The sequence below is a fragment of the Strigops habroptila genome, chromosome 1 (genome assembly GCF_004027225.2).
Source record: "Strigops habroptila isolate Jane chromosome 1, bStrHab1.2.pri, whole genome shotgun sequence".
In the NCBI taxonomy this organism is placed as follows: domain Eukaryota; kingdom Metazoa; phylum Chordata; class Aves; order Psittaciformes; family Psittacidae; genus Strigops; species Strigops habroptila.
The window spans coordinates 53,063,635-53,077,294 of NC_044277.2; the positions used below are offsets into that span (position 1 = coordinate 53,063,635).

The 13,660-nt window shown below is 42.5% G+C and overlaps 1 protein-coding gene across 16 annotated transcripts in view; it reads right to left on the bottom strand.

Moving 5' to 3' along the window:
- Window positions 1-9,197: 9,197 nt before the first annotated feature.
- The window catches only part of PIEZO2 (piezo type mechanosensitive ion channel component 2), a 321,453-nt gene continuing 316,990 nt past the window's right edge, over window positions 9,198-13,660 (bottom strand). For all 16 annotated transcript variants that reach the window (XR_003993421.1, XM_030498994.1, XM_030499011.1 and 13 more), the window contains 2 exons: window positions 12,430-12,610; window positions 9,198-11,567 (listed from right to left, as the gene is read on the bottom strand). Coding sequence is in view for 15 of the 16 variants with exons in the window: in XM_030498994.1 (XP_030354854.1) it covers window positions 11,315-11,567; window positions 12,430-12,610 (434 nt within the window). In the remaining variant the exon portion in view is untranslated. The remainder of the gene's footprint in view (window positions 11,568-12,429; window positions 12,611-13,660) is intronic.

Genomic DNA, 13,660 nt, shown 5'->3' on the forward strand with positions numbered 1-13,660 from the left:
GTAATAGCAGAAGGTGGTCCTGTGGAGACAGGGGTGGGCTTGTGCAACAGGTACTGTGAATTCAACTCCACTTGTGTGCTGGTTGGTAACTGTGAGAGAGGGTGGAGGTCTAGGGGTACTTCCCACAAACAGAAATTATAGTGCTTGTGCTGTAGTTCGAAGTTCAGTTTTTATTCCACTGGCAGAAAGAGTGTTCTTCAGAAAAAACCCCAACCAACCAAAAACAAAAGTCCCAAAGAATTCTTGAATTGTACTGCTTTTGACATCTGAACCACTTCTTTTCTAGTTTTATGTGAAAGTGGGATGTAAGTTACAGTTGCTTTGGGAATCCATACTTCAGACTTTGACTTCTGTGAGTCTAATTTCTTAATCTGACAATATATTCCATTAAACCTATAAATTGAGTGAGGCTATAAACACCTGCAAGTAAATGACTTAATTGTTATGTCAACAACATAAGCATGTATGGATGGCTTTTTAAACGGCATGAAGGACCAAATCTTCCCCCAAATGGTTTGGAATCTAACTGTACAAATGAAAAACTTCTTGCCAAGTCTTGCTTAAATGTAGCACAGTTATTTTTATTACAAAAAAAAAAGAGAAGTGAATTGCCAAGGTTTATTTTTCCTTCTTTAGGTGATGTCATTAAACTCCACTGACAGGGGTGGTAGGAGAAGGGGAACCTGCGTCCCCATTATGCAGCCTGTCTCTGGTAGTGTCTGCCTGTCTGAATGTCAAGTGTACCTGGACAGAGGCCTGCTCTCCATCAGTCTTGTTACCTTTGAAACAGTGATGCTGGCTGCCACAGGAAAGCTGTACACCATACATCCATAGCATCTGTAGGGTTAAGAAAGGACAGGTACAGTGTGGAGTCCTTGTCAGCTCTGTGTACGTGCAGCTGACTTTGTTACCTCCAGTAGTCATCCCCCATCTCACGCTCTCTAAAGTTCTTGCCCCTCCAATTTCCTCTTTACCGCTGCCTCTTTTTTGTGGGGCTTATATGAGTTAGTAGTTATTAACACAAAAATATGGTGGTTTTAATCTGTTGATTGAATTCAACTACAGTCTATGGGAAAGATGTTTTTGAAAGTCATTCATACACTCGAGTGTTGGCTCAGGCTGACTCGTAGTGTCTGAATCTTGGTAAAATGCAGCCAAATCGTGCTGTTGATTAGAAACAACAGTCCTTGACCTATTTTGATCCATCTTGATAGGTTTCATAAGCACAGGTTTGGAAAACTAATGAGGGGAAAAGAAAAAGCTTCAGTTCATAGTCAACAGCAGCAAGATGCAGTGTACTGAGATCTGGCTAACCTCTCTGCTTTGTGGACTTTCCAGATGAATTTGTAATAGGGAAGGAGGCATGTTTTTGGAAATAGGTGCTGCCAGCTGAAACAGAAAACACATTTCTGTGGACATCAGTGATTGCATTTGATTTTTTCTCAGAATTAAAACTGATGTTTTTTCTTTAACAAACCCTCATGTCTGGTCACCCTTGCATCATTTCTCCATGTTACCTGTTGCCATAGTATCCAAATAATGATGCCAGCATGATTTGAGATGAGTGAAATCACATGTTGCTGTGTGCTTACCTGTAACTTGGACAGTGAGAGTATAATGGAAAGCTTGGATTGCGGGTGTTGAAATTGGCTTCCCCAGGCTGCAGCCAGGACAGTCATTTCAGAGGTGTTTCCTACAAAGTTCAGCAGAAGGTGGTACCCTCTCTTTGGGGCTGGCCACTTTGGGTGGTGCCTCCAGCCTCTGCCCAGGACACCTTAAGTAAGTGCTCAGCATAGGGAGCAGTTCCCTGGATGTCTTTGGGAGGACAGACGGGGCCATCCAAATCAATGCTTGATCAGCTGACAAGGGAAGGGATGGCTGGACCAGGGGAAAAGAGAAGTGCGAGGGTTGTGTTCTGAGCATTCATCTTTTGCTCCAGCACAGCAGACTTAGCATCTGTCAGACACCCTGTCATTTGGACCCTCACCAAGACCACCAACATTTTTTGGACTGTATTTTTTTTAATAGCTGAAAGTAGTTGAAGTAGCTACATAAATCCCACAGCCCTGGAGGAATGGCTGTGGAGTCTCTCTAGGCAAAACAAGCAGGAGAAATATTACTTCACCAACAAAGTAGTAAGGATATGTTTTGAACCCACACATCATGAGCTAATTACCAGATGAGATGAGTACTGCAAAAGAAATAGCTCAGATGATAGATAAACATCAAAAAAGGTGATTCAAAAAGCCATCTGAAATGCATTTTGTCTCCTCGCTCACACAAATGACTTTCAGTCATTTTGTTTTGCATCTCTGTACCTTTTGCTCTGTTAGGTTTCCTCAGTTTTTTAAGCGTCTCCTCTTTCACAGTAGGACTACAACAGTGCCATTTCAAAGGAAAACCTTTTCTCGATCTCTTCTGGTGTCTTGTGCTAGTGCAGGAATGGGAGCCTGCTCGTGCAGGGAGTGCTTTGGAGCTGTAGCTGCACTGGAACCACTGTGGAGGAGGCTGGGCTCGCTGGTGCTGGGAGCTCTGCAGCAGGGCCCTGGCAGCGATGAACTCATGCAGATTTTTAAGGGGCAGTGAATGGGATCCGAGACCTGGCACACATGAGTCTTGATGACAAGGGACAGGGAGCTCAGCAATAAAAGCCACATTATTCTCATTAGGCACAAGAAAGAGAATGAGCAGTCAAGCCATGCAAAAGTGACAATTTTTGTCCTCTAGGTGCTGCTTTGAAGCAGACTTAAGTAATAGACTTTTTTTATTTGGCCAGGAAAACAATTGGTAGAAGCATTCCTTGAGTTTTTTTCTCATCTAAATATTTATTCCTTTCTATATTTGTTTTCTGTTTGGTTTATATTTTCTTTTTTCTTTCCTCTTTGAATAACAAGGCCAAAAGCAGTTTCATCTGTATTTCAGCTCATCTCTAAAGTCATCAGCAGCAAGTGCCATGCTTGTGCTCAGCAGATGGCGAGCTATGGACTAAGAATCAAAACAAATGAAAGCAGTTTTGCATATTGCATTTGCCTCTTTGCAGGCCAGGTAACATGGTGTTGTACCAAGCTTAGAGTATCTGGAGCTCCTCCTTATTTTGTGACATTTTTTGAGGGAGTGTAATTTGGACCTTTAAAAGGTACCTTTAGAAGGGTAGAATCCTTCCCCTTTGAAAAAGAGGAAGGTACCATCCAATTTTCTCCTAACCTTCCATGTGCTTCCTTTTGAAACTCAATGATCTTTATAGTTGGCCTTCTCTTTTCTCCCTCTGACTCCACCTCTCCCCAGTGTTGGTTAGAACAGGCAGAATTTTATAGCTGGATGCATATGTAGTTAATACACTGCCTTGACCTCCAAAGTTTAGCCTCTGCTAAACTTTGTGTTATGTATTTAGAGATCTCAGCTGAAAGGGTTCATTAATATTTTACTGCATTACCTCACTCTTGCTGCCACACATTAAAAATGTGCTTTCCCTGAATGTTTGTTACAGGAGTCTGATGGTCACGTCGTCATGAGTCTGTGTCTGCTGGCAGCACCCTCTTCCACCCCAGCACAGGCTGCAGGAGGCAGCAGCTTGAAAAATTAATGCGAGCTAATTGCAGCAGTCCTGTGTGACTGAAAAGACACATAAACACACGCACATGCGTACACCCACATGCACAGATGCTCAGTGTCCCTGTATGTGTGTTTGATATACACTGCTGCTACTTGAACATACAAGAGTAGATGGTAAAATTGCATAGCAGGCATTAGGTGGCATCCAGCAAAGTAGCACAGCTGGGCTGCCTCAGGCCCTGTGAAGGTGTCACATTCCTCACAATAAGACCAGATTCTCTTTGAAAAATCATACCATCCCATCAAAGTCTTTGAAGGAGGCTTGGGTTGCACCCATAGCACTGAAAGGTTTATGCTAGCAGGAGATCCTCATGCGTTCAGTTGTGGTACCCCATATCTAGTGGTGCTGAAGGTGATGAGAAAGGAGCAGGAGAAGGAAACGAAAGGACTACATGTGACGTTACGAGTGAGGGGAGGCAGGAAGAGATGGTCATAATACATCTAAGCTCTGTGTGTGGTGTGCCCTTTTAGATAACCAGCCCTGGCTTGGGCTCATGATCTGGTGCGTTCAGAGCCTGGCCAGGGACAGGGTTGGGATTTTAATTTCCTGCATTTTGGTGGTCGTAAGCATATAGGTTATTTCTGCATATCGATGAGGGAGAACATGGTGAATAATCATAGAATCATAGAATCGTAAGGGTTGGAAAGGACCTTAAGATCATCTAGTTCCAACCCCCCTGCCATGGGCAGGGACACCTTGCCCTAAACCATGTGGCTCAAGGCTCTGTCCAACCCCCCAGTTATTCTTGAGAGAGGAAAGTCTGCAGGTGCCCTGGTCAGTCATTGTCCAACTAGTTAACTAGTCTTTTCCATAGCAAAAGATTTTTTTATTTAGATTTCTATTTTAATAACAGCTCTAAATAGCAGTCAGTGCAACTGGCCCTAGAAGGTGCCTGTCAGGCCAGGAGAGATAAGGAGAGGTGTTTGGTGACCACTTGAGTGGTTTTCTATTTATGCAGCACATAGAATCATAGAATCACAGAATCGTTCAGGTTGGGAAAGACCTTTAAGATCAAGTCCAACAGTTAACCTGGCACTGCCAAGTCCAGCACTAAGCCAGGTACATGACTTTTAAATACCTCCGGGGGGATGTGCATGTGTAAGCACACACAGATTTCTAAATACAGCTGAGGAAAACAAACTGCAGCTGAACACTGCTTCTCCTCCTGTTTTCTGAAGTTACATCAAGACCATCGATGGGCCTAACAAAGAAGTAAATGCATTCATAGGCTGGGAAAGAAAACCAGGTTTCTTTTATTCCCTGTGGTCTGGGGGAACAAACGCTGGTGGTGATTTTGCTGTGTTGTAGTAAAAGAGGAAAAAAGTAAAGAGATGACTAGGGGTTTGGTTTTGTTTCTTTGAATGGCTAAAGATAAAGGAGTGGCCAATATAAATGTGAATTTTAGGTACACGTCAATTTAAACCATGTCTTGGGAACGCAGGCTTAGTCTGCCTGGAGAAGCCTCCTAGCCATTGCTCCTACCATGAATTCAATCCCATTCCTCCATTCCTTAAGAAAAACCTTTTGACAAGTGAAGGTTGTTGGTTTTTGTTTGTCTGGGCTTGTTTTGGTTGGTTTGTTTGTTCTGGTTTGGTTTTTGGGGGGATTTTGGGTGGGTTTTTTTTTTCCAGTGAAAATCAGATGCCTACAGGCTTCATATGGGTGTCCCTGCTCTGCCTTGGCTATTAATGCAGTGTTGCACAGGTCAGCTGGACAGGAATAACCCTGTGTTCAACAACAGGGATCACTGAGGGAAATGCAGGATGATGCTCACCACTACCACATGGTTGCTATAAGAACTGTTGTAACCAAAACACAATTTCCACAATGTAGTGGAAAAATTAAAGCTTAGTAGTGTGAGTGACTCAGGGCTGCCAAACCTGAGGCTACAGAAAACTGGATCATCTTCAGTTTAGTGCCTGATGCAGCAGGAACCACCTGGGTTTTCTAGAAGAGGGGCAGTATGAGAATGTGTTTTCTGTCAACGTGGTGCTGACAACCATGATGGTCTTTTACCCTTCTGGCTAATGAATGCTGCCTCTTACAGAGGCAAAGTATCACCTCACCTTTTACCTCACCAGAAAATTAGGTATAAAAAAAACCCCAACAAACCACCCAAAAAAACCCCAAACCAGCAGCTGCTTCAGTTTAAAAGGTGAATTTCTGTGGGAAAATGAGGTGAGGAAACAGAAAGCAGCATTCAGCTCCAAGTCTAAAGGAAGCTGGAGAGAAACTTTTTATAAGAGCAAGAAGTGATAGGACAAGAGGGAATGGCTTTAAGCAGAAAGAGGGTAGATTTAGATTAGATATTAAGAAGTTCTTCCCTGTGAGGGTGGTGAGGCACTGGAACAGGTTGTCCTGAGAAGCTGTGGCTGCCCCATCCCTGGCAGTGTTCAAGGCCAGGTTGGACGGGGCTTTGAGCAACCCGGTCTAATGGAAGGTGTCCCTGCCTGTGGCAGCGGGGTTGGAACTAGATGATCTTTAAGGTCCCTTCCAACCCAAACCACTCTATGATTTTCCCCTGCCGCTCAGCTGTGTGCCCTTTTCCTACACAGGAGTGAAACTGAGGCAGAAACTGCCGGGGAGTCCATTTTCAGGTAGTGTAGTTAGTTAGCTTTTATTTATTTAATTACAAGAGAGAATGGTAATTGGGAACAGATATGAATTTTTTTTGATTGCTGACACGGAGGAACAGAACAGAATAGAACTGTTTAACTGTTTCAACACAAAGAGTTGTGGTAAATGGCTCGATGTCCAGTTGGAAACCTGTAATGAGTGGTGTCCCTCAGGGATCGGTGTTTGTTAGGACCGGTCCTGTTCAATATCTTTGTCGGCGACATGGACAGTGGGATTCAGTGCGCCCTCAGCAAGTTTGCTGATGACACCGAGCTGTGTGGTTTGGTTGATACGCTGGAGGGAAGGGATGCCATCCAGAGGGACCTTGACACACTTGTGAGGTGGGCTGATGCCAACCTTACGAAGTTTAACCAAGCCAAGTGCAAGGTCCTACATCTGGGTCGGGGCAATCCCAGGCACAGCTACAGGTTGGGCAGAGAAGAGATTCAGAGCAGCTCTGCAGAAAAGGACTTGGGGGTGTTGCTTTACGAGAAGCTTAACATGAGCCAGCAGTGTGCACTCGCAGCCCAGAAAGCCAACCATATCCTGGGCTGCATCAAAAGAAGTGTGACCAGCAGGACAAAGGAGGTGATCCTGCCCCTCTACTCTGCTCTCATGAGACCTCACTTGGAGTACTGCATACAGTGCTGGTGTCTTCAACATAAAAAGGACATGGAGCTGTTGGAGCGAGTCCAGAGGAGGGCCACGAGGATGATAAGGGGGCTGGAGCACCTCCCGTGTGAAGACAGGCTGAGAGAGTTGAGGCTGTTCAGCCTGGAGAAGAGAAGGCTGCGTGGTGACCTCCTAGCAGCCTTCCAGTATCTGAAGGGGGTCTATAAGGATGCTGGGGAGGGACTCTTCCTTAGGGACTGTAGTGGTAGGACAAGGGGTAATGGGTTCAAACTTAAACAGGGGAAGTTTGGATTAGATATAAGGAAGAAGTTCTTTACAGTGAGGGTGGTGAAGCACTGGAATGGGTTGCCCAGGGAGGTTGTGGATGCTCCATCCCTGGCAGTTTTCAAGGCCAGGTTGGACAGAGCCTTGGGCCACATGGTTTAGTTTGAGGCATCCCTGCCCATGGCAGGGGGGTTGGAACTAGATGATCTTAAGGTCCTTTCCAACCCTTACTATTCTATGATTCTGTGATTCTGTGATTCTAACTGGAAGGGACCTATAGTGATAACCTAGTCTAACTGTGTGACCAGTTCAGGGCTGATCAAGTTAAAGCAAGCATGTTATTAAGGGCATTATCCAAATGCTTCTTAAACACTGACAGGCTTGGGGCCTTGACCACCTCTCCAGAACGCCTATTCCAGGGTTTGACCACCATCTTGGTAAAGAAATGCTTCCTAATGTCCAGTCTAAACTTTCCCTGGCACAGCTTTGGAAAAGCTTCTTTGGAAACACTAAAATGTCAAGTCCTGTAAGGAAAGTAAAAACTGCTGATGTTTATATTAAAAAAAAAGTTTTTATTTTATTTTATTTTTATTGTATTTTTATTTTTTTTCCTCTTTTCTTACCTAGACTTATTCCATTGGAGAGCTGCTCCTGTATTGAACAAACCAGGAAGGAGTCCTAAAACCTGGGAAAATATAATCACAAGGATCTGGGTTTTTTTAAGTCAAGTCTGACCTGGTAATCTTCTAAAAGGACATTTAATCCCATCCATCCAATTCAGTATACGTAAGAGCTTATGTTACCACCTTTGAGCCATAATTTCTTGATTACAAGAGTGGATGAGGGAAATCAGGACCTTCCCCTGGCAGTGCTCAGCTGTGAAAAATCGGACACGGGCTTACTAAGGTGCGTCTGTAGGCACAAGTATTTCTGTATATCTATACTGTTGCTTTGGACCCACTGACTTTATTCTGCCATTTTGGAGGTGGTTGTTACAGCAGCCAGTACACTGTCATTGGTAAGCTACAGTGTCTCTGGAAGAATCTCAAGACTCTGGCATAATTCAAGTTGTAAGGGATCTCAGGAGGCTTCAGAGCAAACCCCCCTTGCAAAGTATGGCCAGTTACAACAGGTTGCTCAGGGCCTGTCCAGTTTGACTACCCTCATGGTGAAAACAATTTTCTTTAAACTTAATCAGTCTCTCCTTTGTTGCAACTTGTGTTTGTTGCCTTTTGATTTATTGTTGTGCAGCTCTGCAGAGCTTGGCTCCACCTCCTCTGCTCCTTGCCATTAAGTAGCTGCAGGCACCAGTAAGCTCTCTCCTTGGACTTCTTTTGCAAGCTGAACAAGCCCAGTTCCCTCAGGCCCTTCTCACACATCGTGTCCTCCAGCCCCCTGCCAGACTCAGCCCAGTATGTCCTTGACTTTCTTTCACTGTAGACCCCAAACCCGCATGCAGTTCTCCAGGTGTGGTCTCACAACTGCTGAATACAGAGGACTAATAAATTCCCTTACTTCCAGCTGTGCTTTTGTAAATGCAGCCCAGTATGCTGTTGGTTTTCTTTGCCTCAAGGGCACGCTGCCGATATATATGCAACTCCCACCCCCCCAGCCCTGGCTCCTTTCATTGTAAAGCTGTTCCCTAGCCATGCACCTAGTCTCAATTGCTGTATGGGGTTGGTCTGCCTCAGACGCAGAACACTGCACTTGTCTTAGTTGAATTTCATGAAGTACATGGCAGCTCATTTCTCCAGCACACTGAGGTCCACCCTGAAAGGCACTCCTGCCCTCCCTGTAACAACTGCCCACCCCAGGTGCCAGGAGGGCAGCTGACACACTTATCACCAACCTCCCCAGGCCCAGATTTGGTGTGGTCCACAAACTTGCTGAAAGTGCACTCTGTCATGTCCTTCAGGTTGTTAGAAACTGGCTGCTAGTTTGACTTTTTATCTGGATACTTGGGCTCACAGGATGGCCATCAGCAGTACACTTTTCACCTGTTGTAGTTAGCGATCCAATCCATGGCGCCAATTTGACTATAGGTTGTTCTAAAAAAATGAATTAAAAAAAACAACAGAGGAATCCTTTTATTGTCAAAGTTTGGTCGATCATGAAAGAAAGAGCAGCACATTTCTGCGAAGCCCAAATAACTGTACAGCTCATTCTGCAGAGAGTATTCTCGCCAGAAAGGAAGTGCCTGTTAAAAAGAAGGAACCAGGAAGGGAGCCAGGACCAACTGTGGCCAGCGTGTTTCTGCTGGCTGGTACCTTTAGAAACACATTACATCCTTCACACTTCTCCTTCCAGTGTTGCTTTCCTTAAAATCACTGAACACCCAGGTGAGGATCCATCTAACCAAAACCGACATTTTAGCATCCTTGTTGGATCCTATGTCAGGGCTGCCCTGTATGTTTTGATTTCGATTTACAGGTCCTATGGAAGAAACGGAGCAAAACTCTCCACTGGGGAATGCTGCCTGGCTGTATGAGCAGCCACCTTTCCATTACACTTTGGAGGAAATCAGGTTGTCTTCCAGTGAGTTCCAGTCACCAAATGATTTTATTGTTACAGTATGATTAAGCGATTTTTATTTTGTGCACTTCATGGTGCTCAAAATGTTAGTTTTCACAGTATAGAATGGATGTGACAGCATTTGTCATGGAAGCACTCAGCAGAGTATGTTGCAACTTCATTTAGTTGTCCTGTTTTATGAAGTCCTGCAGTAAAATGTGCCAGTAAATTATGTTGTATTAGTTTCTTTCCGGTGATTAACTAATCATTCATATAATAAATAGCAGCTAACTACAAGAAAGAGATTTATTTGTCACAGAGTTAGAAGAATGTCAAACTTTTCCCATTTCATGTAAAAAGGCAGAGGAAAAAATACTTCTAAAATGACTTTGCAACATGTGCTTTATTTTAAGTCATTACTGAATCAAAACTACACAGTATACCCTTTTAACATACCCTACCCACTCACTGATTTTTTTTCTCAATAATTTTTCTAACATGGAATGAAACCTACATTGCAATTGTAAATTTTCATGCTACAATGTTCTCTAATGAGCCATTTGTGTCACTAATAATAGCAATTTAAGAAAAAGGCCATTTTTCAAGCTCATATGTATGCTTATATTTGGGAACTTAAAAAAACCCTGTCTCGGATGTAAAAATGTGACTTAGAATATGTAAACATTTTTGTATACCTGAAACACCTGGAAGAAGAATATCAGCTAACAGCAAAACAATGGTTGCCTTAAATCATTGAAATGGGAAAAAGCATGTCATGGGGAGCAGAGAAAAGCACACACTATTCAGTCTTTAAAGGGTTATAAGAAATGAAGTAGCTCCTTAGGTCATTGAATTCACTTTCTTTTCTCACCTAATGGAAAGCAGTAACTTTGAAGAGAATGGCCCAGCAGAACACCCCAATAATTCACCATAATTATTCTAGCCATTAGTTAACCTTGACGAAGTGCCAAGTTTCAGTTGCTTTTTTTTTTTTTTCCTGAGAAAAGTCATTGATGTTTGGTTGAAATGTCTTCTGTGGCTGTACAAATAAAATAAGGCATTTAAGAGATAGTTATTGTTTTCTTTTTGCTAACAGAGGCTTGTCCACAGTGTCCTTTGTACATCAAAACCTCTGCTTTTCTACAAATGGGTATGGCTAGAATGTCTTCAGTTCCCACTGCGGCCCTGGGTCTTGGGTGTCCTGAAGGCTAGTCAGTGTCCCATTACTGTAGCTTGAAAGTCAGTGAAGTACAACAGCATATTGCACAATCCAATCTGTATGGCTCCAGAAAGGGTAAGAAGGTACACTGGAGTCACCTGCGGGTTCACTCTTTTCTTTTCTCTTTAAGTTGTAATGATTGTCTGGAAAATTAAATTAGCCAGACAAAGATGCAAACTTTTTGTTGATTAAATTACAAAGCAGTCCCCAGATTGTAGAGGAGTGGCACATTAAAAACAACAAATCATCCAATCTTCTTCACTGTTGATCCTTAATTTGAAAGGCAGCATGGATTCCTAAGGCCGTAGCTTCCAGGACTCCTTCAGTGAAAAATCATTGCTACCTAGCTATAAAAGGCTTAGCTCTTAAGAGACTATTGTGCTTTTTTTTTTTCTTTTTCTTTTTTCCCCTTTAAAATTCAGATGAAATCAACTTGATTCGCAGTGTGACACCAGAGATCAATTAGTTTTTTCCCTAGTCCACTTGATCATAGTCTCTGGTGAGCGATACAGGAATATTAGTTTGGCATACAGGTCTTCTTCTAGTTCCAGTTCTCCAGTCTCTCGCACTAAGAAGATGTCAGTACACAACTTCAAGATTCGGTCTACGTTGGGCAGCTCCTCAAACATGATGGAGTGAGAGATCCCACTGAAAAATTCACGGACAAACTTTCCTATCACCAGGACAACTGAGGCGTATAGTCCCATGATGCTGGAAAGAAAGAAAGGAAAGAGTTCAAATCATGCCTTGAAAAAAGGTCATCCAAGTGTGAGGAAGCTCATCTAAATGGCTAAGTGTAGACTGTCAGCAGAGTGAACTGTAATTTCTAATTAGGATGTTGTTTCTGCTATGCTGCAAGATAAAGGACAATAAGGTCTCTTTAACCACCACAGAAATCTGGGAACATAAACAGCTGAGACTGCTGAGTTAAATGGTTTAAGCCCAGTCACTGATGGTCTCGTGTCCTGTCTGCTACAGCTTGGAAGTCACAATAGGAAATCTGATAACTGTTGGCTGCTAAAGTCAAATTATCTGTCAGGTTTCATATATAATAGTTTTTGTTATTAAAGTATGTGTAACTGGTGACAGACTACGTTTACCTGTCCTCCCCTGATAAATCCTCCTATGAGGAGTTCTCCAAAATCATGCCAGGAGGGCATTATCTCCTGGGAAGGCACACTCTTCTGCCTTTCTCTGTCTGTGGAGATGTATTTCATAACTGTTTCACACCCAAGGTCCTGGCTACAAGATTGTTAAGGTCACCAAAACTGGGCAGACCTTGGGCAGAACTTGACCTGTAGCTAAACATCATTTTGCATGATTTTACTTCAATAAGCAAAGGGTGCTTCTGCCTTTTTCCCCCACTGGGGATCAGGTATCAAGGGTAATATCATTCCTTATAAATATGAAGCTTTCTATAGATAACATTAACAGACTCCTTTTCAAAATGTTGTCATGTTCAAACACTACAACAACAAAAAAGAAATAACCCCCCACTAAACCAGCAAATAAGGTCACCTCTGCTTCTATCTTATCTATATTATTTTAATTTTATGTAAAGATTCCTTCTTACCCATAACCAGCCAAGAATCCAAGGCTTGGTGGACTGACTTTATCACTGAATATGAAGAGTTCAAGACTCTCTTCAGATGTTTTGTATCTTTTTCCAAGCTGATTCAAAACCCACCACTCACGAACTCCCTCATCAGACACATTTTTGACCAAGGAAACCGTAATGTTTTCCCATCTGCAGTCTATTGAAAAAAAGAAATGTTAATATATATACCAAGAATTGCAAAAGTAAAAATGTTTTGAGTCAGATACTTCAAACATCTCCATAATAAAATGACTGAGCAATGTAGGAGTAAAGGTTCATTATAACTCTCCTAAAATCCACTTTACATTATTTCTGTAAAAAAGTATAATATCTGGACTTCTATGGTTTTCCTTCTGCAAATCTCATCTGAATGTCCATTAAATAAACAAAAAGTTTAGTATCACCTATATTTTCTTATGGACAACTGTAAAATCATTTCAAAGAACGAATGGTAGTCAGCATGTCTGCACTTGAGGCCTAAAAAGACATATTTAACTTGGAGGGATGGTGGTCAGATTCTATATGTCAAAGTGAAACTACTACTGTAAATCATTTATGTCTTGGTATAAAAGACGCTATTCTCTCATATCAAGAAAAGCACACATACTATGCTATTATGCATACTGATCACACAGACAGGAGGTGAACTCTGGACCTCCTGATTTCTGAGGAATGTACATTAGCAGTGTATACATTGAAGCCTTCTCGAGGAATCTCAAGTTAAGGGTTCTTCAGGACGGGACCTGACTAGTGGCAATGAAGCACTATTAACTTATTGCTACTCATAGAGCTAGGTTCAGCCTCAAGAATTACTTTTCCAAATTAATTTAATCATACTCACAGAACCTTGAACAGTAATGTACTACATAGTACTACTGCACCTGAGCACCAAATTTAACCTCTGTTGAGCAAAGCATTCTTAGAGAAAGGTTTGTTCCTACTCTTCCAAGCCAATGGGTTTTTCACATGTATGAACTCTGTAGTAGAACTCTGAAATGCAATGATTTATCTAAACTTGATTCTTTGTAGCCAATAAGGAAGGAATAGCTAACAAAAACAAAAAAAAAAAAGTCATTTAGTGGCATTATTTAAGCTGAGGAGCTACATTTGCAGACATGCAGTATTATTGACTGTGGTCAGGTAGCAGGGAGATGCAGAGAAGTGAAACTTGTCATCACTTACTCAGAAAACAAAAGAAAGCAGTTCC